At 39.3% G+C, this 27,919-nt stretch overlaps 1 protein-coding gene across 1 annotated transcript; it reads left to right on the top strand.

Moving 5' to 3' along the window:
• Positions 1–2,115: 2,115 nt before the first annotated feature.
• Positions 2,116–27,919, top strand: VAPA (VAMP associated protein A). The gene is made up of 6 exons (XM_021527773.3): positions 2,116–2,270; positions 18,779–18,931; positions 21,510–21,613; positions 23,616–23,696; positions 25,994–26,170; positions 27,118–27,919. The coding sequence occupies exons 1-6, from the start codon at positions 2,195–2,197 to the stop codon at positions 27,274–27,276; spliced, it is 750 nt and encodes a 249-aa protein (XP_021383448.1). The 5' UTR covers positions 2,116–2,194; the 3' UTR covers positions 27,277–27,919.

Here is a 27,919-nt window from a genome sequence, read left to right on the forward strand (position 1 = left end):
GCTCGGTGACCCTTAATATAAAAAAGTTCTTCATGTTGAGATGGAACTTCTTGTGTTTGAGTTTATGGCCACTGCTCCTTGTCCTGTCTCTGGGCACCATTGAAAAATTTGGCACCATCCTCTTGACACCTACCTTTGAGACACTTACATGAGATCCCTTCTGTCTTCTCTTCTCTACACTAAACAGGTCCATTTATTCCCTGTTAATATTCCTAAGACTTAATGTAATGACAGTTTTCCAACTTTAATGGTTTTGGCTGTTTTCAAGGCCAGAAGGTCAGGCCATCCATGACAGTGCCCAGGACTGGACCCAGCCATCCCAATGTTGAGTCTCTTGATGCTTCTTTCCGGTACCCTCAAGAATATCACTTTTACATCCAGAACTTCACAGCTCTCTCTCTCTGAACACAGTAGTTCCACCACAGGGACAAGCCGCGTTTGAGTACTCCTTCATCCTTGCTGAGCCTATGTCTGGTTGTCTTTTCGGTCTGGTTATTAATCTCAACTACAGAGATGCAAGTGGCAATGTTTTTCAAGATGCTGTCTTCAATCAAACTGTTACAATTTTTGAAAATTTTATTTTTAAACGAGGGTACATGGCAGCATCTGGGAACTGCCTCACCCATGAACAGCACTGACCCGTGTCCGAGCCACCAGCGCTGCCAGGACCCACCACCCAGGTTCGCTCTCCCTTCTCCAGTTTAGAGGGAAAGGCCGGTCAAGCCAATGCCCCTGAGGCCCGAGGGAAGGGCGCCCGGTGTCCCCTCCAAGACTACAACTCCCAGCAGGTCCCGCTACTACCGCGGGGCATGCCGGGTGCTGTAGTTCTCCCGGCGCGGCTGCCCGAAGCGCCGAGCCAGCGGCACCCTGCCCGCTCCATCCCGAACTGTGTGTGTGTGCTTGGGAAGGCGAGGAGCGGGGATGATGATTCTCCCCGCTCCGCCGCAGCCACCGCTGCTTGTGGGGACTGGACCGGCATAAGATGCAGTGCCGGGGAAGCCAGACTGGATCAATGAGCCGAGACCAATGGTGTGAGGTTCAACAAGACCTAGTGCCAGGTCCTGCGCTTGTGTCACACCAACCCCTGCAGCGCTACAGGCTGCGGGAAGACTGGCTGGAAAAAGTGCTCAGCAGAAAGGGGTCTAGGGATGCTGGTCAGCAGCAGCTGAACATGAACCAGCGTGTGACTAGGTGGCCAAGAAGGTCAATGGCATTCGGGCCTTTATCAGGCATCATGTGGCAGCAGGACCAGGACAATGATTTCCCCCCTATATATAGCACTGGTGAGACTGCACTTGAGAACTGTGTCCAATTCTGGGCCACTCAATTCAGGAAAGACATTCAGGTGCTGGAGTGTGTCCAGATAAAGGCAATGAAGCTGGTGAAGGGTCTGGAGCACATGTCCTGTGAGGAGCAGCCGAGGGAGCTGAGAGTGTTTAGCCTGGAGGACAGGCGGCTCGGGGCGGTCCGTGTCTCCCTCTACAAGTGCCTGACAGGAGGTTTTGGCCAAGTAGGGGTCAGTCTCCCAGGCAATTAGCAATAGGATGACAGTACAAAACCTCAACTTCCACCAGGAGAGCTTTAGGTTGGACATTAGGACTAATTTCTTCACAGAAAGAGTGATTAGGTATTGGAATGTGATGCCTAGAGGGGTGGTGGAGTCACGGTCCCTGGAGGTGTTTAAAGAAAGACTGGACGTGGCACTGAGTGCTGTGCTCTGCCTTACAGGGTGCTGTCCTGTCACAGGTTGGACCCCATGATCTCCAACCCAACTGATTCTGGGATTCTGACTCGCTCTACCCGCCAGAGTGGAAGGGAATTGCGCGTGGGTGTGTGCGTTCGCCCCTGTGTTTCCACGTCCCTCTGTGTCCCGCTGTCCGTGTGTGTGGGACGACCCCGCGGCACCCGGGCGCATGCGCACAAGGAAGGCCGGGGGGGCGCGCCGCCGCCGTCGTGCCCGCGCAGGGGGCGGTGCTGCCGGGGCTGGGAGGGCGCGGGGCCGCGCTCGGGGGCGCGCAGCAGCAGCGGCAGTGCCCGCCCTCGGCCCGCGTCCCGCCGGCAGAGCCCGCAGAGCCGCGCCGAGGCACCGCCCGCCCGCCGTGAGGGAGCGGCGGCACCGCCGGCCCCCTCCGCCCCTCCTCCGCCTCCTCCTCCGCCTCCTCCGCCCCTCCTCCCGCCGGAGCGAGCGAGCGAGATGGCGGCCGCTGGGGCTCTGGCGAAGCACGAGCAGATCCTAGTGCTCGATCCGCCCACCGACCTCAAATTCAAAGGTGAGGAGGGGGGAAGCCGGCGCGGCGGCGGGGAGAGGGGCGGCGGCGGCGGGGTGTCCCGTTCCGCCTGGGCGCCGGGCCGCCTCCGGGCGCCGCGTTCCCGCTGCCTGCCGCGGGCGGGCCGCGCTGCCGGGCGCTGCCCGCCCGCCGGGGGATGGGGGGCGCCGCCGAGCCGGCGAGCGGGATCGGCCGCCGCCATCTTGGGCTCCCGCGGGCTCCGCGGTGCCGGGTGGGATCGGCCGCCCCTGCCCGCCCCGCCCCGCCGTGGCGCCGCTGCGCTCGCGGGCCCGGCCCCGAGCAGCGGCGCCCGGGGACGCGGTTTGCTCTCCGGTCCCTCTGGCAGCAGCGGGCAGGAGAGGCCCTGGCGCGGGCGGTGGAAGCCTTTCGGGGTTCCAGGCTTCACGAGGCTGCCCTAACGTCTGGCCTTGCCCCGCTTTTTCTCTCGGGCGTGCTGGGGCCCCGGTGTCCGCGCGGAGCCGGTGCGGCTTTGCACCGTCAGTGCCCGGCACCCGCGCCCTCGCCCCGCTGCGTCCCAGCCCGGCAAAGGGCTCCCCGCCCCTTCCCCAAAGCTGTCGCGTCTCAGGCAGGCTATCGGAACGTAACTCGGGAGCTCGCCTCTTTCCTGGGAGCGAGGGAAATGGAATGCGTGCCTTTCGGAAGTTTTATGTGTGTTGCGTGCCGGCCGCATGGCTGTGACTGCTGACGTGCTGCTGTCAAAATAGGTCCCAGCTAGCGCTGGTATCGTGTGTGTCTGTGGTTTTCTCTCCTCATGAATTAGGTAGTTGTGAAAGGAAAGGCTCTGTCAGAAGTGAGTGATCGTTGAAAGGCAGGGGCATAAAGAAAAGTGTGTCAGAACATGTAGTTTTTGTGATGATATCTTATATCTGTAAGGGGCATTGAGAAAAATCTCAGAACCTTTCAGATTTGGAATCATCAGTATTAGGTTTTTTATTAAAAAAAAAAGTAGTTAATATTATGTGAAATAACATTGTAAATTGTTGTGGTTGGTGTCAGCACATGTACATGCCTAATCCTGTGCATTCTTCTGTTTTCCACTTTTAGTATGCTCATTTTTCATTGTTTTTAGAGGACAGAGTGGAATTTACGATGCTGTAAAAATCTTCTACGGACAGCTAGAACAAATGAATGTTTGTATTAAAAAGAACACTGTATTCCCCCAAAATAGCTTTGCTCTGGCCTAGCATTTAGATAAATTAGCAAACTATACTTGTTTTATTGATGCGTCAGATCAATTAAAACCCAACATCTGTATAATTATGTGTATTAATTTCTCGATAGCTTCAGTTTAATTTTTTTTTTTTAAATTGCACTTTTTAAAAATTACACAGAGTCAAAACCGTTGCAGGAACTTGTGATTTTTCACTTTGGTTTTTGGGTATTAAAATGCTGCCTAAATTAAAATGCTGTGGTCAGAACAGGTTGATGCAAGAACAGGTTGGGGGAAAATGTATTATTTTAATTTTTTTTTTTTTCAATTAAAAGAAGATACTGTGTCCGATTTGTAGCCTGCAAATGGTGAGATGTGTTTTAAGCTGGAACTACACAATATTGATGTGATATGAAAGAGTGTGTTGATAGAATAAATACTAGATTAGAAATTCTGTGTGAAGCTGTTGTCAGTGATCTTTATTGTGCTGTGTGTTTATGTACTTAGAGCATGAAATGTGTATTCTTTAGGCATAAACTTTAGTTTCAGGCTAATGCATATATTAGGAAAATTTCTGTAGAGCAGACTAAGCAAAAACAAAATATGAAGCATAATGAGACTGCAGTACTCTGTTACTGTACTATTGTAGTAATATACTATAGAAAGTGCTATGAATTGAGAGAGCATTGAGTGCACTCTCAAGAAATATTTTCTACCTGTTTATTACTTAGAGGTGTTTAAAAAGGTTTGTGTGCCACAAACAAATGCAGTTCTAAAGTACTGTGTTGAAGAATACAATATTGACAGCAGTGAATTCTGAGTGTCACCTTTTAAAAAGTAATTGGTTAGTAAGAAAGAGAATGTATGACTCAGAATAAATATAGCATAGTGTAAGAAAAGCACAAAACTTTGTTAAAAGAATAAAGCGCTACATTTTTTCAGTGCTGTTCAAAGTTATTTTATTGGTACAGTCATCCATTTTATTATTACTAGTATCGTTGATGCATATGTAACAGAGATCCAGTTTACATCTAAACATTTGAATTGAACAAATAATTTTGTTGGTTTTCTTGCCTCAGGAAGTTAAAATGGATTTGCTGACCTTTAGGGTAACAGTGAAATGTGATAGTGTGCCCCTTTACAAACAACTGTTTTATTAAAAGATATGTAGTACTTATCTTAACGAGTTGTTAACAAGGTTTTAAATTCATCATGACCTGATGAAACTGCTTTTTTTATTAATCTAACCTAATTTATCCTGTCAGCAAACATAAGGTCTGTAATACATTTATCCTTGAATTTTATTCAGCACAATTCAAGGGGAGTTCTAAGAACATGTCCTGTGGTAGCTAACATATTACATAGTTCCCTTGGTGTCCACGATGGCAATCCTGTTTTGATAGTGCTTGTAGTCCTAGAAATTTCAGTCATTAATAGTGTTCGGGTCATGGTTAATTCTCTCTGTCCCCCTTTGGTAGGTGAGTTTCTTTGGATTCTGAAACAACCAAGAATATCTTAAGAAAACTCACAAAACAAATAAGTACTTCTCATAGTGTTGTGCAAATGTGACAAAGGGAAAAAGTGTACTTAAAAGTGATGAAACCAAGAGGCGGTTAATAAACTACATAATAGCAGGTTCAGAGCATGGAGCACTGAGAATTTGCCTCATGGCAAAATTCTGCTCTTGTACCCAGGTTCTTCAGCCATATTGCTCCTGCAGGTTGGCTTTCTTTTGTATTCTAATGTGTTTTGTTTAGCTTCCCAAATCAGAAGTTGTTGGAGTTTACTTAGGACTGGATAGGAAGAATTGAAACACAAGACACTTAAAAGCAACCCATTCGGAAGATGGAACATCCTCTTACTGGTGTCTTCTTCACGTGACTCATACATGTAATCATTGTTGGTAGCTCTAGTTCAGGAAGATTATTGGAATCTGGAGTTGGTGCCCTGTGAATAAATACGTTTTTAAATTTTTTTTCCTCTGTAAGCAGTTGTGTAGTTTAATAGCAACATTTGAAGTTTTGAGTTCAAAAATTTGTAGCACTTTTATGGAAACTCATTCTTCCTTAACCCAAAGAAGCCAGTTTTGCAATTTTAAGTAACATGGATTTAAATTGGTCTTGGATTATGGTAGGTTTTTTTAAAAAAAAGTTTAAAAGCCTTCTCCAGATGTTTAAATCAGTCATAAGACATGCTTCTGCAACACCTAATTGAAAATCAACACTAGTCGATTTGATGAGCTTTGGAAGATTAGCAGACAGTGTTCAGAATTTGAATTTCATGTGATTTAGTGGTGTCTGACTAGCAATGCAAAATTATAAAAATGCCTGAATATTTTAAATTGATATTTTTTTATTGATGTTCTTGCTTACAAGTGCGTGAAGTGCAGTTATGTTACCTATGTAAACATCTCAAAATAATGAGCTACTCTTTTCCCTTAGCAGTCTAAAATAAAATTTGGAATGTGTCTGTGTGCAGTGAATTTTCTTTTTGATGTGTTGAGTTACTAGGAGAGATCAGCGTGACAGAATATTTGATTTCTGATTGTTGATCTGCATCATACTCTGGAATTGTCAGTGTATAAAATCAGCTATCAGCTGGTGTGTGTTCAAATGACTTTTCATGGGAGGTAGAGAGCACTTCACTCAAGTATTGTGGCTTATTTTGAAATGCAGATTTCAACAACCTTTTAAATAATACAAAAGCATTGCTGTAGATTATTTTGTAATCATTACATTGCTATTGGTAATGCTGAAAGCCATGGGATATGTGTTGCTGCAAATCGAGAAGGTGGAATTTAAAGGCAAAAATAGCGCAATGTTAAATGCATCCCCTGCCCTCAAGGTCTGTTGCCAGAATTGGCCTAGGATGCCTTTTGGTGTAGGCAGAGTTTGAAGTCCTCAAATGTGATCTCACTGCCTTACTTGTGTGTGTCTTGATTATGTCAAATTTTATGCCTGTTTTCACTCTCTTCAAAGGACCAGTAAATTTGTAATGTCCCAATTTTCTAAGACAGGTTAGAAAAAAAAGGTGATTGGGATGTCAGTTTTCTGCTATCTTCATTCAGGAGCATTTTTGAAACTAAAGAGTGGGAGTGTAGAGGGGGAAAACTGGTTGTAAGTGATTACTAATATAGTTGTGACTTTCTGATGCTTTGAAATGGTTCCATTTAAGTTAGTATTTTTACTGGCTGAGAATTGCATAATGGCAATAAAATGACTCAGTATCCAATATGTAGTCTGACTTTTTTCTTTTAAATACAAAAATGATTCTTGTATTGACATTGTTTGCTCTTCCTATATGTATACTTCTATCCATTGTTTCATAGCTCAAATGTAGTGTTTGTTAGTATTTTAGTTTCTTTATATTATACGTATTAATGAAAATTGAAGCACAGGATGATTTGTGGGAATGTGTTGAGGAAGAAAAAGAAAGACAATGTTTTTTACCTGGTGTTGCTTATTAGGTGGTATTATGTTACACAATCATCTCTACCACTGTACTAGACTGCATTTAAAACTGCCTCGTAAAAAGGGAATTATATTGATCTGTGAAGTCAGGTGTGTTATAGTGTAAGATTATATTTTGGCAGAACTAGTTTGTAATTTGTTTTAAGATTCAGTAATGGAATATTTTCCTTGGTGACAGAGGTATACAGTAGCAAAGATTGAGAAGTTTTGTCTTTACCTGAGGACAAAAGACCTTAGGGCTCTTTTTTGCTTAATATTGCTGTTGCTTCACTAAACAGTGAAACACTATCCAAACCTCACATCTTGTCCTTCTAGTGTGTACCAATGATTGGTATAAAAAGCTTCACCTTTGCATTGTAATTAGTATAAAGTGCTTATTCATGCTGCTTGTTGATAGCATAAACAGGTGTTCTAGATCACCACGAGACATTTTTATTAATATTATGAAGACCTTCTGTATTATGCATGAACAGTGTACTGTTGTTCAAGGCCAGGTTGAAAAGTAGAAAGTTTGAGAGGATTGAGAGGAGCTGTTTTATTGCATCAGTAAATAGATCTGAATATTTAGTGCACTGACTGTCCATTGTGGAAATATAATTGGTTCCTGTTTTGGCCTGGCCATGGTTTATGAACGTTTTACTTTCTTTATCCTTGGAAGATGTTTGTTAACCAGATCCTTGTGACTGTCGGTCACTAAAGGGTTTTACATGCTTCCCTTATAAGCCATGAATTCAAATAGAAAAGGTTTCTGAAGAGAACTTACTGTTTTAAAAGTGGAAAAACCAACCCTGACTAACTAGATAATTATTACACTTTCCAGTTTGGAAGTTGTCAGTTTACAAGGCTTGTGGTGTCAGGTGAACCTAATAAGTGGGTATAAGTTAATTTCTTTAAAAAGAAAAAAAAACATCAAAATGACTTTACTAAGATAATTTCTGATGTGGTATTTTTGAAAATAAAAATGCATAAATACAAGTTAAAATTTTACTAACTTTGTTTTTCTTAAGGTGGTAAGACTTTATTTGGGGTGTGGTTGTCTTGGCTTCTAGCTTCTCTTGCCTTTTAGTGTTGTTTTGGATTGTATAAGGTTATTTCCTGGCATTTAAAATTATTTAGCAACGTAGATGTCATATTTCATTTTAGTATTTGAATGTTTTTAGAATTAGATGGTTATGTAAAGGAAAACAGATATTTTCAGTTCATTCCTATATGAGCAAGGTCTTGTGAATTAAGATAGTTTGCTGAATATTATCCTGCTGTAGGACTTCATGTTTTTAATTAAACATGGAAGAGGAAGAAAATAAAATGCTTGCATGAAATTTAAAAAATAGTCGAGTCAGAACTTTTCTCCCCTTTGTTTATCAAAATGTGGTCTTGGATTAAAATCTTTTTCTAACACTTCAGTGCTTGAATTGGTCTGGCCTCAGTAATAAGCAAAGCCGTAGAGGAAAGAATGAAGACATTGAAGTAGATGGAACATGGAATAAAATGCAGTGTCCCAGGTAGAATGTGGCGGTCTGACCTTCTCTCCCTGTGATACTGGGGATTGCCCTGACCCACGTGTAGGACCTTGCACTTGGCCTTGCTGACCCTCATGAGGTTCCATGGGGCCGCCTTTCACTCCTGTTAAGGTCCCAGTGAATCGCATCCCTTCCTTCCAGTGAAGCCACTGCATTGCTCACCTGGTGTCACTTGGTGCAGACTTGGCAAGGGTGATGTCACTTCCACCATCAGTGTCATTGATGAAGACACTGAGTAATATTGGTCCCAGTATGCATCCCTGGGGGACATGGATACCACTTGTTGCTGGTTTTCACTTGAACATTCCAGCATTGACTGTAACTCTTTGGACAAACCACCCAGGCAATTCCTTGTCCATCTAACAGTTCATGCATCAAACACATATCTCTAATTTAAGGGTAAGAATGTTGGGGGGGACCATATTAAAGGCTGTACAGATGTCCAGGTAGTGGCATGTATAGCTCTTCCCTTGTCCGTTGTGACCTTCTACGGTGGACATCTAGATTAGTCAGGCCTGATTTGACCATGATAAAGCCATGTTGACTGTCACTAACTCCTTGTCTTCAATACATTTTGATATATTTTTGAGGAAAGTCTGATCCATTTTTCATTAATGACCTTGGTATGGGTGGGAGTATGCTGGCACAGCTCATTGGTAATGGAAGGTTAGGAGATGTGATGAATGCAAAAAATAATTGGATGTGTGCTAATAATAAAACATTTTCTTAAGAGTGATGGAAAAGAAGTAAAACTAGCGACTAGTACTTAATCATGGGTTTATTGTGAATGTGACAAGTCATGAAATGGGGCAAATACAGGACTGTAATTTTGACTGTAATTTTGTAGTGAGGGAAGTATTAATGTCAAGGTTTTTGGCTTTGATGAAGCTTCATCTGAATGCATCCTTGGCAACACCTAGTCAGATAAATGAACCCAAATGGGAATGATGCAAAGACAACTTTATTAACACAAGTGAAATAGAAGTAGAATAGCTTTAGCTTGTTAATCTTAGCAAAATGAAGACTGAAAGGGGATCTGATTGCTATCTATAAATACATCAGCAAGGTAAGCACTGGGGAAAAGAAAATCCATCTAGTCTAAAGGATAGACTTGGTGGAAAAATGAATTTGCTTCAAGTGGCTATGAATGTATTTAGATCATTAGAAACTTGGCTAAATCTGAATCATGTCAGTCTGAACCAACCTTCTAAAAATTATGTGGGCAAAAATAGTTTTAAATTAATCAGAAACCATTTTACAAAATTATTAATTTCATGTGGACTTCAGAAAGCTTTTCCTAGGTCGTGAGTTTACAATGTTCTTAATAGTTTGGTAGGTCATTAACAGTACACAATTATATACTTAAGCTGGAGCAGGTGTGTTGTGTTACATTCCAAGACATTAGAATAGTTTGACTGAGATGTGTTTAATTTTTTTCCTTTGTAAAAAGGGATATCCATGAATTTAAAAATTATATACGTGGGACTGACTGCTCCATATGTGAAATAAACCTAGTATTTCCAATCCATAGGGATATAATGTTAATTTAACATTTTATCATGTTTAACGCTATGGTGCTAATAAGGCCAGTAAACATAGTAGACCCATTGAAAGTAAAAACTGTTTGGCTTTTTAATTTGAATGTCCACTAGCCATCCACCAGGCACAGTCCATGTTATAGCTCAGGTTGGAACTCCAGCTGCTCTGTAGCAGTGACCTGACTGGTCCTGAGAAGTGCGGCTGCATTAGCTCAGCTCAGTACTGGGATGTGAAGTTGATGAGGAAGTGGAGTTTGTGGTCCTGCCTGATCGACAAGACTGACTAAATGCAATTTCTCGTTGAAGGAGGTGTTTGTTTACCCAAGTGACTGTAGGAAATGATTGTACTTGGCTTTCAGTGGCTTGGGAAATGGAGACCTGTGGCCTGTGCTTCCAGAGACTGAAAAGTCACCCTGAAACTGCAGTGATCTTTTGGTGTGTTTGGGAGGCGGTCCAGTATCAGCTAGACCTGTCTATAGGAGATTTAATGTCTGATACACAAGTCTGTTTTGACCAGGCTCTGTGTTAGGAGATGAAGTTGGATACCATGTAGCAATCCAACAGCTAAAACTGTTTGTGGTTTTTGGGTTTTTTTGGGTTTTTTTTTTTGTGCTTTTTTTTTAAGATTTTTCTGGACTATTGTCCATGCTGGGAGACTTGTGAATTTGATTGCTTTTTAAAGTAACTTTGTTAACACTGTTGGGATACTGCTTGCAAGGAAACCAAGTGAAAATTGCAAGATCTTTGGTGGTCTCTTAAAGGTTTGTGTCTGGCCTCTGATACCCAGTTCTTGGAGCACATCGGGAAAGGCAAGAGCTTTTGAACAGGTCTTCTGTGGGAAGACTGATTTTCTATGTGCCACTACAGCTGTCATCTGATATGATTACAAGTGTTCTGATTACTGCTATAGTGTTTGAAGAGTATCTTGTATGTTGCAGTTAGGTGCATCCAATGGGAGATTTCTAACATGACTATGCATATGGATTTTAAGCTGCTGGATATTTTAATATGTTAAGCAGCACATCTGGGTTTTTCAGCATCACCAAAACCACTGGTAAGCTGTAGCAGGTTAAATACAAAGCAAATTTAAAAGGGAAAAGGAAAGGGAAAAGTTACTTGTTTATTTAGTTCTGTTGATCAAATATGCTAGTATTTTGGAAGTCTAAGAAACTCTGAAAAAATATTAAACTCATTAGTTATCCTGCCTTTTGCAAGCAAAGAGAATAGTTGCTCCAGCAGGAAGAGTTTAACCCTTACTGAACTAAATCTGTACTGAAAGAATGTGTGTATATATTAGTTGCTTCAGGATTTTGGGGGGATAATTTGATGGTTTAAATGTTCAGGTTAAGCACCATTGAAATATTTCCACTGTTCTTGTTATTTCAGCAGTGCTTTGGTATGAATAATACTTTATGGTTAGATCCTGAAGACTTTATCCCAGTAGAATTAAGAGCTACCAATTTTAGGATACTTTTAATATGTCTCTGGCAAGAATACAATATAATCAAGTAAAGCTAAATTGCGAGTAAGAAATTCAAGATATTATGGAGGTTTAGTTTAAGGTACAGGCATCCCTTTGATTTTAGTAACCAGATTGTCCTTTAGTAATGGCACTCTTGCAATAGGAAAAATATCAAGAATAGACATATATGACTGACTTGGGCCTAGACTGCTAGATTTTAAAGGTTAAGCTAAATACCAGCAGTAATTTCTTTGGATTAAGTTATTCCATGTTATACCATCTTAAAACTACTGGTGTTTTGTTGTTGTTGTTAAGGTTAAAGAAACCATTGCCCATATTTAACATTAAATACAGGGCAGTCTACATTTAGTCTGTATTTTAGCTAATATAGAAAAAAAATAATGCTCTCTTGATCAGAATTCCTGGTAATGATCTGTGGTTGTACTTTACCCTTGAGGTAGATGCTTATTGCACTTTTACTGTGGTTTCTTGGCTACTAACAACATTTCAGTCACAAGCTGGAGTGAATAAAAAGTTTTGATCCAGAAAAAACATGTAAGGAAATGTTTTGTCTGTGTTGAAATGTCACTATATTGTATTTTTGTCTTTTCTCTGTCAGAATGGCAGGCAAAAGGTTTCTGCTCCCATTTCTGTTACACCAGCCCCCAGTAAATTGTGTGTGCCGGCATCTGCACAAGCACCTCTAATAAGCTGTGTAGCCATATGCAAGCTCTGCCCCTTTGACAGAGGAAGATGAGCTATTTTAGGATTAAAAAATGGGCATTGTCTCAGCATTTTTTAGAAAGAAAAATCTATGATAGACGCATCAGCAGCATGAATGCTGACAGCATGTCATTGTGGGGAGCTCAGATAAAATCTGGTGTTACCCCTTGTAAACAGTGGTAGCCTAGAATCAGCCCTCAGGAATTGTGGACATTGAGGTGTGTCAGCTTTCTTATAAAGCCTCTTTTGCATTTTATATTTACATGCAGGTTGATGATAAAACATAACTGTTTCTCAAGTGCCAGGGTAGAATAAGAAGTGAAAGATTCTGTAATGCTGATCTAATATATGAATATTTTCCTGAGAGCCATGGTTATTTGTAGGTATAATTAATCTCTCACTTTCATCCACTGATTATTTCTGATCATTCATATTCATATTCATGTTTAAGTATTAATCCACGAAACCTAAGTTATTATGCTTCACAGACCATGAATAATTTTAATGTAGGTGATTTGTTAGAGTTGGGATATTTCTTTCAGTTGGAGAAGGTATTTGAATGGTCATGGTTCTGGTATTTCAAGAGGAAGGAGTTATTTATGTTCGGTGGCAATGCATGCTATATATTCTCTTCAGATTTTTTCATAGAGGTCTGAATATTAAGTTCCTAAAATGGATTTATGGAAATAAACAAATTCCACTCATTTTCTTTTGTGTCAGTGATGCTTTTTTCAGAAAGAAGAATAAATTCAATTTTGAGCAATAAAGTGCTTTGTGTATATTTTAAGATTGATTTTCTTATCTAATAGTCAAGGTAGCTTTGACTTTCTACAGAACACAAGTATTTCTCATTTTTAGATGTCTTTCTTTCAGTACCTCTGGTGGAAGATGATCTTGTCAAGGAATACTTATGTAAGTTAGACATAGTAAGTTAAGTCCAAGGACTCTGGTGGAATGCACAGGTGGGTGCTGAGAGACCTGGCAGGTGGACAGACAAGCTGACAGGAACCTTGTGAAGTTCAACAAAAAGTGCAAAGTCCTGCAGCTGGGGAGGAACAACCATCCAAGCAGTAGTGCAGGTTGGGATGTTGGGATCTGACCAGCTGGGAAAGCAGCTTTGCAGAATGGCCCTGGGCATCCCGGTGGCCACCAAGTTGATCATGAGCCAGCAAAGTGCCCTTGCTGCAAAGAAGGCCAGTGATGTCCCAGGCTGCATTAGGAGGAATGTTGCCAGCAGGTTGAGGGAGGTGTTCCTCCCCCTCTGCTGAGCACTGGTGAGGCCACAGCTGGAGTGCTGGGTGCAGCTCTGGGCTCTCCAGTACAGGAGAGACATTGACACCATGGAGAGAGTCCAGAGAAGATGATGAACAAGAGCATCTCTCTTGTGAGGAAAGGCTGAGGGAGCTGTGGCTACTCCAGGCTGGAGATGAAGGCTTGGGAGAATCTTACTGATGTATAAAATACCTGAAGGGAAAGTGTGCTGAGGATGGAGATGAGTGCCCATGAGCAGACCAGAGGCATTGGGCACACCTTGGAACACAGGAGCTTCCCTCCTGTGAGAAAACACATTTTTACTCTGAGGGTGACCAAGTAGTGGCATGGGTTGTCCGGGGAGGCTGTAGAGTCTCTATCCTTGCACATGTTCAGAAACTTTCTGGCCATAGTGCTGGGCGGCTGGCTCTCAGTATCCCTGCTTGAGCAGGGAATTTGGGCCAGATGTCTTCTGGAGGTCCCTTCCAGCCACAGCCATTCAAATGACAGGAATTGGCCTAATTTAACAATTCCATGTAACATCATACAAATATAGATTACACAGAGCTTTCTTAATTTAACTTACTCTTCCTTTACTTTTGTTCTTTTGATTCTAGCAGAATAAGTTGCTCTCAGGTCTATGTGAAAAGTCAGTTTACTTGGTCTCAAAATCTGTCTTGCTTGGTTTACAATATTGCTATTAGTTTCTATTCTGCTGACTAGAGCCCATGTCTCATTTATTAGGGCTCAAACTGTCAAATGCAGTAAATGAGTTTACTTTGTCTACCCAACCCAACTGTATTGTGCACCCAAAGAAAACTACCCTGAGTTTGTTTTAGTTAAGGTTCATTGAAGTCTACTGTATGTTTCAAGTGCTCTTGGAAATTCAAAGGTGATGCAGCAGCTTTTAAAAAACAGCATTCCACTAAAGCATATAATCCCCATATTTTTTAAGTTAATACTATAACACATTTTAAGCAGTTTGGATTCCTTTTGGTAGTCTGTGTACTTTTTTAATGTGTACTTACTCTTATTGTTTTTAGATGTGGCTAAATGTATCACTTTGCTGTGTCTATTTACAGCTTAAATAAACTTTAATTCGATGCATGAACTAGAATGTTTTCTGGCAGAGTCGACTTAGATATTGGCTTTTGTAGCAGCTGCAGTTCATTGTCTTAAATTGAAGCGGGTGATATGCTTAACACTTAAGCTGTTTCATAAAATGCTGTTGATTTTGTTAAATAATGCATGCACATTTTTGTACAACTCTATAAGTGATCTGCCTTCTAATTATCAAAGATATTGTGTAATTTAATAAAATTATCATTTCTTCTTATGCAATTTTATGTAGAGTGGTATTTTAAGACGGGCTTTTTGTGTACATTATGACAGCCTTACTAATTTTGAATGGAGCTTCTTGTTGACCAAACCTGCCCCCTTCTCTCACCTTTCCCAGGGGTACCAAGCCTGTGGAGGTTTATCTAAGCTTTTCCTTCCTGCACTAGGAAGATGTGCTCATTTTTTCCCTGATGTTTGACTATCTCAGATGGTAGAAAAATGTGTTTTGAAGCTGGGGCAGTGATGGAGACCTGAATCTGAAATGACAATGACACCACTGATGAAAAAAATCTCTGTACAGTTCCTCCCTATCCAGTAATAAGTATATTTTGGTTTTACTGCAGCATAACTGGCAAGCTTGTGGCAAGCTGGGAAACTTGGCACTGTTTCAGCAGTAGAAACTGGCTCTGCAGAATTTGTGGCATTTCTTCCTGCCCACTAGTTGCTCTAGTCCAAGCTGTGTAGTTGCCAGAGGCAACCCCAGCATCAATGTTGTGTGGTGACTGCACACAACATTGATAGCTGAAATAGAAACTGAACACATAAGGTTTTCGGATATGTCTGGTATTTCTGAGCGTGATTAGGCAGGTGTCTGTCTTTCTTTTCTAAGGCCTTTGTAAGTCAAAGTGACAGGAAAACTTGAGCAATGAATTGTCACTGCTCCATTCAAAATGAGTTGGAACAAACTGGCACTTTCACAACCTTTATTCCAGGAAGATGCTGTAATTGGTGTCTTGAATTTACACTACTAAGAGAGCTGTTGAACTCACTGTCCCCTCTGAAGTAACTCTTGACTTCCAGAGGTTATTGGATTGAGATTACAGGTTTATAAATTAGTGACCTCTTGTCATTAGACATCATGTTACATTGGTGTATAGCCTGAGGATTTTATTAGTTGAATTACCACAGCTTCTGTGTGTACAGTTAGATATAAGCCTGTGTGAGATTTAAATGCTTAAATAAAAATCTGCTCAGACCTGAGTGTCATGCAAGCAGCCAGTGAGATGCTATTTTTGAGATTATAATGCTGCCTTGGTGTAGCTGAATATTATTCACTGATATGAAGTCGCTGTGCATTTGTCCATTTTGGTGCATGAGCAGCGTGTTTGTATCCATCTTTGCCAGTTCTTTTCCTTGTTTGCATGCAGTCTGTGTAGTATGATCCAAACATTTCTCCTTCCTGGTTCTTCTGCCTGTGCCCCACATTTTTCCTCAAGAACTGTCGTAGTTTAGGCTTTTGCACTTAGGCTATTATGCCAGTTTGTACCTCATTTCCCCACTCCTGTAAAGGTAGTGGTGCTTATGTTTGCATAATAGTGAACTCTAGAATCTTCTTCAGGTGTTGCAGCTTCTTTTTTGAAGCTTTTGAAGAATGCTTTAGATCATGTGACTCCTCTGAGAGGTACTAGATTTTTTTTCCTGATTTACTCTCCTTCTGTCTGTTCCTATCTGTCCATACTCAGATCCATGCTGTTGGTTTGCCACTAAACTACCAAACAGCTGGGTTCTGCAGGAACAGTGAAATTCAGTCATCTCTTCCTTTTGTGCACCAATTTGTTACCACCTATTTATTAAATCTGATGGTTGCAAGACTTGAGAGGCTTTATACAGCTATTTTCTTTAAAGCTTTTAGAAAGCAGGTGAAAGGTAAAGCTGTCACAAGCATCCTCTAGACCTTGAAAAAGATTTCACTCACCTCTGAAAGAAATGTTTGATTCTTAAAAATGTCCCTGAGCTACAAGCTTTTTTTTTTTGTGAAGTATGCAGGAAATGCAAAGGAGGTCACTGCATTCAATACCTGGGAAAGAAAAGCAGATTCCTTTTCATTATCTGAGGTGTTGAAACTGACAGTTAATAGCAGAGTAATTTGAAGAATATATTGAATCCTATCTCATTATTGCACACTTTAAAAAGGCAGGCATGAGGAGACCTTTCATGTCTCAAAAGAAACAGAACATCTTTTATTTTAGTTTAAGAATCAGTTTATAAATTCACTGTTGCTTTGTCTTGAAACAAGCTGGCTTTGAATAGTATAGCTCCTTTTCTTGATGGCTGTGCTTTTCAAAATGAGCCTCTGAACAGTGTCATTTTTTTTCCTTTGTGCAGAATGTCCTTAGTAAAAGTTGTTGAGAAGATTGAGAAGCAGACCTCCTCAGATTGCCTAGAGTTGCAATTAAAAAAAAGTAACCCTCAAGTTTGAAAGCCAAATTCAAGGTGCTGTTTGCCTCTGGGCACTGCAAAAGCCGTGGTTATTAGATGACTAATAGCTTAGGTGGTTGTTAGTAAAACTCCCAGAATAACTTCCTCAAAAATGTATGTGTAGCTTGAAAAAAATACATGTTTGGTGTGTTATGAGTGTATCACCAGTCTTAGAATGAGAAGAGTATTCAGGTGCCTGGTTTTAGTTCAGTTTGTGGTATGGATGAGAGAGTTTTTTTGGATCTCCCTCTGTGGTTAAAGACAACTGGATCATGCAAGAGCCATCAAAAAGATAAGTGGCAAGAAACATAAAAGTAATTTTGTAAATCTTGGGGGCTGTGTCAAATTTGCCTGGATTGAGAGGATCACTTACTTCATCCACCATATAAAGTCAGATCAGAAGTGAAGTTTCAGACAAATAATACCAGTTCCTATTTTGTCAAAAGAACCTCACTGAATGTAAAACGTAACTCACATATATCTTCATCTGCATGTCAGTGTTCTGGTTCTCAGTGATTCTGTTTTTAGTCTTTGTATCTTGGTGTTTTGTGTTAGGACTGTTTAATGCTCTCCCAAAATCAAGTACTTGGAAAGAGTTATAGAAATAAAGGCATCATTCAAATAGTGAGCCCTCTAGTGTAGTAACGTGTTTGATAGTGGGCAGAGCTTTTTCCTTCAGAGAAGTGCAGACCTCTATGGAATAAGGTGTTCAGACTTTTCTGAACTGACCTCCTATGTCTCATACAATTAATGGTTTTGTTGTACCTTACCACTTGTTTGTATCACTTATATTTTTCATCCAGTTTAATCTGAAGTTTGCTTTCATTGTAGCTTTTTAATGGAAAAGTTGTTGTGTTTTCAATACTGATAAAAATTTTGTAGTTATTTAATGTTTAGTTTTAAAGAACTATAAAGAAGGTTCTTAATGTTCACATGGAATATTCTTGAATAAATTTCATGTTCATATGAAACACAATTTTTCTAGAGCTCTTGCAATTTTGCTTTCAGATGACACAAACATAAGGGAGATAAACACTGCTCAGAATGCTGTGAACCTTATTTTTTGTGCTGTTAATTGTGTGGCATTGCATGAAGGTGATCTCTGCTGGAAGATGTGCTTTTGCTGCTTGATATTAGAATTATGCCTCTTGTCCAGACTTGGAAAGAATTCATGTCCTGAAGGTTTAACATAAATACAGTTTAGAGAGTACACTGCATTGAATACATAAATATAGCAACTTCAACTACAATAGCAACTATTGCTTTTCTCTGGATCATTTATAGTACATGCATAAACAGAGTATCATCTCTCTTGCTTATTTTGAGTTTAAAAGAGAAGATTATTACCTTGTTCTGTTAACTCTGTAGGAGGTCAGAAGCCAACAGAAGTTGAAATCTCAAGATCACTGACTATGTTTTAGTCTCAGTGTTTTCTTCTCTAAACAATTGAAAGAGTTCCAAGGAGTATGTTACTTCTATACCTGAAGAACAATTCAGTAAAATTTACTTTTGCGTGTGACCAGTACCTTCTAGGTATTTCAAATATTAAGAATGATTTGGTAGGAATAGCATATACATATATAAACCACTTGTTGCCAGCAGCATGAGTCTGTTGTATTATTTAAGCGTTCTTGATTGCTGTAATGTATAATGTTATAACTAAAGTGATAGAGCACTCTTGCATGTAACACAGGGTATGTGCCTAGCAGGTGTATAATTTAACCTGCTTTTAGCAGTTTGTTAGCAGCAAGATGTATTTTAAGAGTTATTTGTACTGTATAAACAGATTTCTTCTCTAGAGATGCATGTATATTTTAAAAAGACAAACCTTTTTTTCAGGTCCCTTTACAGATGTAGTAACTACAAATCTTAAACTACGAAATCCATCGGATAGAAAAGTATGCTTCAAAGTGAAGACCACAGCACCTCGTCGATACTGTGTGAGGCCAAACAGTGGAATTATTGACCCAGGATCATCTGTAATTGTTTCAGGTAAAAATAAATACACGTAGTTGTAGATTAAATGTTTTTAAGGCCTTTGATGCAGTTCCCTAATGCTTGATCCTTAAGGCTGTTTGAAGTATGTCAGCTTTTTAAAACCTTTTTATTTTTAAATAAAAAGGATTCCCCTCATTAGTGTGATGGCAACTTGATGTACAGCTGCAATGATACATGAAAAAAATCCTCCATGTAGAAATACTTGCCTTTGTCACATTTATTGGTGGCTCTCTAAAAGGAGGAAAAGCAAGTTGAAAATGGTCAGCGACATTAACAGTACCTTTGCCTCAGACTACTGCATTCATGTTTGTATCCTGAAGTAGAGCATTTCTTGGCTGCTCTGATGTGCTTAAAGTGTAACATTTCATAGTTCATTGCATTTAAGAAAAAAATTAGTGTACAATTGTATCTAGTTGTTTTTCTCAAGGAAATGGGAAGGCTAGATACTAGTCTACAGATTTGGTAAATTATTTTTGTAGGTCATTCTTTTGACCATTTTATGGTAGAATCTCTGAATTCAGGTTGTAGATATCACAGGCAATACAGATGGGAACTCCTAGATCTCCTAGGTCTAGAAAATGGATTGTTTTGCAACCCTTGGAGACCTCTGTAGCAAAGCAAAAGGATGAAATAAGGGAGCAGTCCTCAGAGCTTTTCAGATCCTCATTCTTACACCCTTTGGGAAATTTAAAAGAAGCTGGAGAACTATCTTTGGGTGATATGTTCAAATGATAGGAAGAAGAACACAAGAAAAGTTTATGATTGATTAAAACCTTAGAGTAACTTTCCTTGTAGGAATTTACTGATCTAATATGATCTGTAGAATGGGGCCCTTTAAAACTTCATTATTGCTTACCATGGGCAGTCCAGCATCTGGACTTGTGGTACTTATTCATTGACTTGTGGATGAAAGATTATTTTACTGAGAATTGATTTAAGATTCAAATAGTCAAAAACTTCTTTATTTCCATCTTCAGCTACAACTTACAGCCATTTTGCCTTAGCTATGTGTTTGACCTGGTATCTGGGATTTTTCTGTTGGATAGTTCAATATCACAAGCAAGATCTTGCTGGCATTTCTCTTCAGGGAATTGAATCAATTGAGGGATTACATCCTATGTGTTTTCATAGTTATAAATCATCTTTTTAAAGCATTACATATTTTAGTTTCTCAAGTGAGTCAGTACTGGAGCTGTAAACAGTATTGTGTCTTCAGGATCTCCAATAAAGGGAAATATGTCGCACTGCTTGAGTCTTCAGTTGGCATGGCAGGAATTCTTTGATGTGCCTATTTCTGTATGACTGGATTCTCATGCAGTTATTCAGCTACAGTGACCTCAAGATGTTTTCAAGTGCCATTGTTTAGTTACAGTGATTCCACAGTGCTTTTCAGAACTAAGTTCTCTTCCCCACAGTATCAGCTTCATAATTTTGTTTTTAGGCGTATAATTTTTTTGGGGTCATTTGCTAAGATAAGTGCACAGATTATTTTTCTACTGACCCACTTTACCTCATCAGTCTCTCAGCTGAATTTTTTCAGTGCTGAGTCATCTTTTATATAATTAAAAATAGATTTCTCATATTGTTGTGCAGAGAGAAATAACTATAGGATACTGTGGGCTGAAGCTCTTATGTTCAAAACTGAATGTTGTGGTAGTGTTAGCTGTCTTGAGCCTGTTTAATGCATTGTACTGATTCAGAGCCAAGCCAGTTCTTAAATTCGTTGTTGGAAATGTGATTTGACAGTCATTTTAAGGAAGCTCACTGGCATTTTTTAATAATTTCTTACTTTTCAACTGTGAATCACTAAATAACCTTCTTCAACCATGTTTTTTAATTTTTTTTTCCAAAAATACAAATTCCGCAAGAGCTGTTTTTCTCTACATTGATACCCTGAATTTGCTATTTATTATCCTGTCATGTATTGTTTGCTGCTAACTTGTTAACAGCAATTGCTTGTTGTTGGGGTTTTTTTCACAATATACCATGTTACGCTTTCTTCACAGCTTATTAGTGTTACTTCTTAATATTTTTCCCTCTGCTTTTACATTTTCTATCAGTATCTCTGCCATAGATTTCTCATTGCTATAAAATCAGTACAAATAGATAACTGTTAGAGGACTCCATGTATTTTTTCTTATATTTTTCTGAAACTGCCTCTGTTTTTGTATAAAGATATACTGAACTGAAATTCCCATTCTGTGGAAGACAGGTGTATGTATACTGCAAAATAATTTAGCTCTTCAGTTCACTGAGTCCTCATCCTCTGGTAGATCAAGTTGCAAGTCTACTCCCAGATACACATATTTAGATGTAATTTTTTGGTGTCTTTTATAGGATGTTTGCATTTGTATATGAAATGTCTTTTCCTATAGTAAATATAGAAATAATCATGTCAGCCATACCAGATGATGACCTCTCAGTCCCTTTTTTTGCAGTGTATGCACTGCCTTTGCGTTTTAAATTTCAATGTCTGTTCAATGAGGACTAAATCTAAAGTGATTGCTGTATGTACATGCTTGCTGTAGTGATTAGCTGAAGAATCACAGTTTTATTTTTTCCTTTGGAACAGTAATGCTGCAGCCTTTTGACTATGACCCAAATGAGAAGAGTAAACACAAGTTTATGGTACAAACAACCTATGCACCACCAAATATTACAGATATGGAGGCAGTGGTAAGTAAAATTGGAGTAAAATGACTGATGTATTTTTTTCCTTAAAAAATTTGGCTTAACTATAAATGATTCACATTTTTGCATTTCCTTTTTGAAGAAGAATTGGGTTATCTCTGAACAAGCGTGATGTGAAATGTGATTCAGATTTTTTAATATGAAATACAAGGTCAATTCTAAGAATTTGCCTTTAGTGATTAACATAGAGGTTACTGAATGGAAATAGGAGTGAGTCTAAGGTAAGGTCAGTTGAGTGTTAAAATATGGGTATATTATACCTTTATATGCAGCTAATTTAAAAGGGATAAACAGATTGAATTTGAAGGAATCAAGAGTATACTCAAATAACAAGCCTGAAGCTGTATGTAAACGGGTTCATTTGGTACGAAAAGTGTTTAAGTGAAATGTTGAATGGGATTATAATGAATTAAAACATTTACAAGACTAAGATGTGTCTCCCTGCAGGCTACCAAGTGCTGGGTAAACACAGCACAAATGATAGATTTATTTTCTGTTTTAATAGAACATGTTGTAGCTTTGTTTCTTAGGCTGGGTTGGTCTGATGGAAGATCCAAAAAGAAGATATGTAGGTTTGTGCTTGTTAGTTCAGAAGTAAGGTGCCTGTTTCTGATTTTACTGGCTGGCAGCAATGGGAATGAAGCCCTCAGTTGTCAGAATGTGTCTTTTGGAGTTTATGTGGACTCACATAAGTATGTCCTAAGGTGGAGGTCCACATTGCACATGCTTCTAACTCTATGAGCTATTTTAAGTAATGCCTGGGTTCACATTTGATGTTCACTCAAGGCAGAGAAGGAGAGGGGAAGCAAAGGATAAAAATGAGATTTTATAAATTGCTGAAATCCAAGAGACCTTTTGGGCTCTGTCCCTTATATGAAGGGAAAGAGTACTGTGGCATCACTCTTCACTGGAAGCAGTGGAAAACCTTCTAGATTTTGTGAAGCTTTGGAGGCATGAATGTTAACATCTGTCTGCCTTTTTGAACTGGTTTGTTTTTATTCATATGCTCTAGTAGTTCATGGTTATGTTTGGTAAATTAAGCATGTCTGTTTGTTGAGGATATAAAAACCATCTTCAGAAATACCTTTCAAATAACTGCTTTCTTAGTGAGTTCAGGTATACAGTATTGAGAAACAGATCTTGCAGAAAATTGCAAATTGTAGTTGAAAGTTACTATATAACTAATACTACTGGGAAAAAATAGGAAGCATGTTACCAAAAACTAGATATTTCAATCTGTAACACCTATGAGGTAACAGGAGGACCTCTTAGAAAAATGCTGCAGACTTCAGACCTTTCTCTAAGCCCAAGAATTTAAGGCAACTACATGAAGTGTATGCTTTGAAATTTAATTGTCAGTTGAGTAGAGAGATTCCGGCATAGTTGAGTTATTTAAATATACTAAGAACCATTAAAATGTAAATGTTTTTCATAAACAGCTTTGAAAAATTCTCCCAGCCCAAATTGTCACATGATATGCAATAAAAGGAGAAAGTGGGTAAAAGTCTAAAATTTGAAGAATTAAAGATATTTACTCTAGAACACATGTAGTCACTAAAAGGTGTCTTTCAATCTTTTGTTTAAAATCAGTGCTTCCAAGATGGGATACAAGAAGTACATTTACTGAGGCATAATAGGGCTAGAACTTTCTTCTCAAACTGACTGAGATGCTACTTGTTTCTCGTTGTGTGTTAAGAAACCACCACAATTTCTCCTCCCTGTTTCGTACAAACCTCTAATGGATCCATCCTTGCATTCAGTTTACTCTTTTTCGTTTCCAGACTTGAATAACCATTTCTAGCTTTTGTTACCTTACAGCAGTGAGTGTGAACAAAAAGCATTGTTCATGAGCAAGTCTGAAAATTGCAGGGAGGGTAAGCATGGTATTCAGCTGTATAGGAGGTCAGTGCTAAGAGCAAGCTCATGAACTGTTGAGATGTTTGCATAAGTCCAGCATGTTAAATAACTGTATTAATTGTTTTATTAGTGGAAAGAAGCGAAGCCTGATGAGTTAATGGACTCCAAATTGAGATGTGTGTTCGAAATGCCCAACGAAAATGATAAACTGGTAAGTAAGGAATAAGAAACTGTCATACACTGACTGGTAAGTCTCACAGAAATGTCAAGGGTTTTTTTAACTTACTTGATTTAATGAATCAGTGGAATTTGTACTGAATTAGACAGGAGGGGTGTTCACTATATATCTTATTAAGGATTCACAGAATCATGGAACAGCCCATGTTTAAAGGGACCTTGAAATAACATCTGGTCCAAGATCTTGTCGAAAGGGAGCACTCTTTCAACCACATCTTAAAAAACTCCAGCAATGGAGAGCAGTGCCAAAAAACTGTGTTTTTGTTATTTCTATACTTTATAGTTTTCAGATGCAATCTCAGTTTAATCTTGGGGGAGGAGAATGTAGGGATTGCTTTGTGGTCTGTTTTTTGGGGTTCATTTATTGTTTTTCTTTTTGGTAAAGGATAATTTATGAGATGAAGGTGTAAGCTTCTTAAGTGTGTGTTAAACAGTAAAAACTGAAAGATTGAGCATTTATTATTAAGGCATTTAGTTCTCTACTTTCTAGCTTTAATTTTATAAAGTGTGTAATGTAGTGAGAGAAATGTAATGTATTATACAAAACTACCTCCTTTTGTACTTCCTCCTAAGAAACTCCCTAGGGACAGAGGAGCTTACTCTTTAATTAACAAGTCAGCTCTTTACAGCCACTCCTAAGGGGCTTTAGGTCCTTCTAGGGCCAAATCTTTAAGGCCATTTTTCTTAGAGTGCAAGAGTTCTCCATACCCATGTGTAAGAAAGCAAGGAAGGCAGGATAGAAAATGGCATGGTTGAGTAAGAATCTGCTCCTTGCATTGAGGAGTGAGAAGGCAGTGCACAGCCAGTGGCTGTGCTGGGACATGTGATTTAGGAAGTACAGGGGTGTGGTTTGGGTATGTGTATGAGTGGGATCAGAAAACTGAGGCTCAGATGAAATGGGGTGTGGCAAGGGATGTGAAGGGTAACAAGAAGGGGCTTTATAAATATGGAGTGTATTAGAAAAGAAAGGACAAGGAAAGTGAACACCCCTGATAAACAAGAAAGGAGATCTGGTGACGACAAATATGGAGAAGGCTGAGGTATTCACTGACTTCTTTGCCTCAGTCTCCACTGCCAGTCAGGCTTGCCAGGTCTTGGGGGTTCTCACAGTTGAAAAGCTGGACATAAATCTACAGTGTGTGCTCACAGCCCAGAAAGCCAATTGCATCTGGGACTGGACCACAAGAAATGTGGCAAACAGGTCAAGGGAAGAGATTCTCCCTCCCCCTACTCTGTCCTTGTGAGACCCCATCTGAAGCCCTGAGTCTAGCTCTGGGTTCCCCAACATAAGAAGCTCCTCTGGAATGAATCCAGAGGAAGGCCGTGAAGATGCTCAGGGGGCTGGAGCACCTCTCCTATAAAGACAGGCAGAGAGAACTGGGGTTGTTCAGCCTGGAGAAGGCTCCATGGACCCCTCATTGCAACAACTTTTAAAACAGGCGGATACTGATAGCACAAGGGGGAATGATTTTCAACTAAAAGAGGAAAGATTTGGATTAGATGTTTGGAGGAAATTCTTCTCTTACTCAGATAAATTGTGGCTATCCCATCCCTGAAGGTGTTCAAGGCTGTGTTGGATCAAGCTTTGAGCAATTTGATCTGGTGAAAATTGTCCCTGCCTGTAGTGGCAAGGGGAAGGGTTGGAACTATATCTTCTTTGAGGTTCCTTCCCACCCAGACTATTCTATGATTGTGTGATTTTGAGCAGAGCTGTGGGAATTAGATTGTTAATTTTTTTTTTCACAGCTTTTTGTGACTCTTCAAATAGTAATGTGTATTTCAGATGCTGTCAGACTTAATTTTCATATTTGTGCAGGACTTTATTTTCCTTCACTGAAAGGTATTATAAGCAAAACATTTGTGTCATGCATACTTCATAGGAGTTTGTGACATGACCTGTTCTGATTTTACTTTGTTTTGTTTCTTACTCTTGCAAGATTACTTTCTTGCTTTTATTCCCCCCCCCGCTCCCCCTGAGTTCAAATGCTCTTCGGTGTATTTTATGTCCTCTTTTGGATGCCTCCTGGGCCTGCGTTAAACAGCGAAAGCATTAACTTGTGTCTCAGTAGAGTGTAGTACCAGGTAAACAGTGCAATCTTTTGCGTTTTTAATACTTGAGCTAATCAGAATTGAACTGTCAGTGTGTCTGTTCAGCTTACTCTAAATATAAATCTCATTGAACTATATTAGTAGCTTCATTGTTTCATTTTTAAGCTGTGGATGATTTTTATCTATGTAAGTAAGTTCTCAAATTATTCTTGATGTTTGTAGAATGATATAGATGCAAGCAAAGCTGCCCCAGTCCTGAACACATCTAAGCAGGATGGACCGATGCCAAAACCACATAGTGTTTCACTTAATGATACTGAAACAAGGAAGCTGGTGGAGGAGTGCAAAAGACTTCAGGCAGAGATTATGAAGCTGACAGACGAAAATCGGCACCTGAGAGTAAGTTCTGCGTCCGTGTTCATACTTAAGTGGCTTCACCCTTCTTGATTGAAAGGTTTGGTTTGTAATTAGGTGAAAAGATGTATACTCCAGCAAGTAGATAAAGCTGTTAGAATGTTGAGATTGATTCATAACATGACTTTACCATCTTGTATATAATGTATATTTTGAACTTGTCAGTGATTGAGACTTTATGATTGTCATGGATGAGACATTGAAACTGCATAATTTTCTTCTTAAATGAAATGGTCCTGTTTGTACTGATCTTAGTTACTTTAAGTCTAAGCTGAAGCTACTGAATTAGTAGCTTTGTAAAAATGCTTTATTTTTCATTAATAATGGGTGAGATCTAGAGCAGTAACATTTTGTATTACAAACAGCTAGTGAACAAGAGCAATGTTTGGCCAGAGGAGGTAAGCAAACACTACTTTATTGTATCTTTATATAAAAGTGTCATTTCAGTGACAGTTAAGGAGTCAATACATGTCTTTGTGTCTTTTCTATATGTTTGCTTTTGTAACAGTTCTGGCAATTTCATTGGCCATGGTAGCCTTTTGAAGAACTATGAAATCATATGATATCTCCACACCTGTTATTCTGATGACATGGACACTAAACAAAGCAGATGTTTCTCCTTAACAATAAGGAATTACTGCTATTTAATTTTGACACATATTGAGTAACAGTAAAATGCTTCATTTGGCCTAGCCAGATTTTTTGGTATATTTTTAAGCAGAGGGACTAGTAAATTATGGCCCTTATTTAAAATATAGTTTTCTATCTTCATGTTTTGGATTTTGATGTGGTGTAATGTTGTAGGTGTTGAGGGTTTTTTTTTAAACTTCATTTAAATATTCACCAGTAAATATGACCTTTTAAGTTCAGTTTTTACTATTCTAGTGATGTATTTATGTTTTTTTCCCACTTGTGTTTTTTCTTCCCCTCAGGATGAAGGCTTGAGGCTCAGAAAGGTAGCGCATTCGGATAAATCTGGATCACCCGCAGCTTTGGCCCTCAGAGATAATGGCTCTAATTCTCTTCCTTCACTTCTTGTTGTAATTGCAGCCATTTTCATTGGATTCTTTCTAGGGAAGTTCATCTTGTAGAAAGAATGAGTGAGAGAAGCATGCAAAACTGCAGCTTCCTTTTTTTTTTTTTTTGTTTGTTTGTTTGTTTTTTTTTTGTTAGCCAGAAAAAAGGTTTGTTTACCTACCACATCATGGGTAGTATGGCCCAAGTGGCCGTTCTTGTGTACAGCATCATAACAGGCTTTGCCTTTAATGATCTCGCACGGTTAGAAAACACAATCTGAAAAGACAAACTGTTCAGCTGCTGGACAAAACTGTACATTCAGTCATCAATAGCAGGTATCAGTTGCACAGTCAGTCCTTTATGAAAATTCATAAATAAAGAATTGTTCTTTCTTTCTGTGGTTTTAATAAGAATTCAAAAATTGTTCAGAGTCTTGTAAATGTTATTTTAATAATCCTTTAAAATTTTATCTGTTGCTGTTACCTCTTGACAAATGATTTATTAGATTGCTAATCCCACTCATTCAGGAATATGACAAGAGGTATTCTGGGGGAAATGGTGCCTCTTACTGTGTAAATTTTCTCCTTACCTTACTTTGCTAATATCATGGCAGAATTTCTTTCTTATTCCTTGTGAGGCATTGTTGAGAGTTCTTCATCCTTAACAGTCCTGTCCCATAATATTTAACATGACAAAAGAAATAAAATTGTTAACAGA

The sequence above is a fragment of the Lonchura striata genome, chromosome 1, assembly GCF_046129695.1.
Source record: "Lonchura striata isolate bLonStr1 chromosome 1, bLonStr1.mat, whole genome shotgun sequence".
Classification (NCBI taxonomy): Eukaryota; Metazoa; Chordata; class Aves; order Passeriformes; family Estrildidae; genus Lonchura; species Lonchura striata.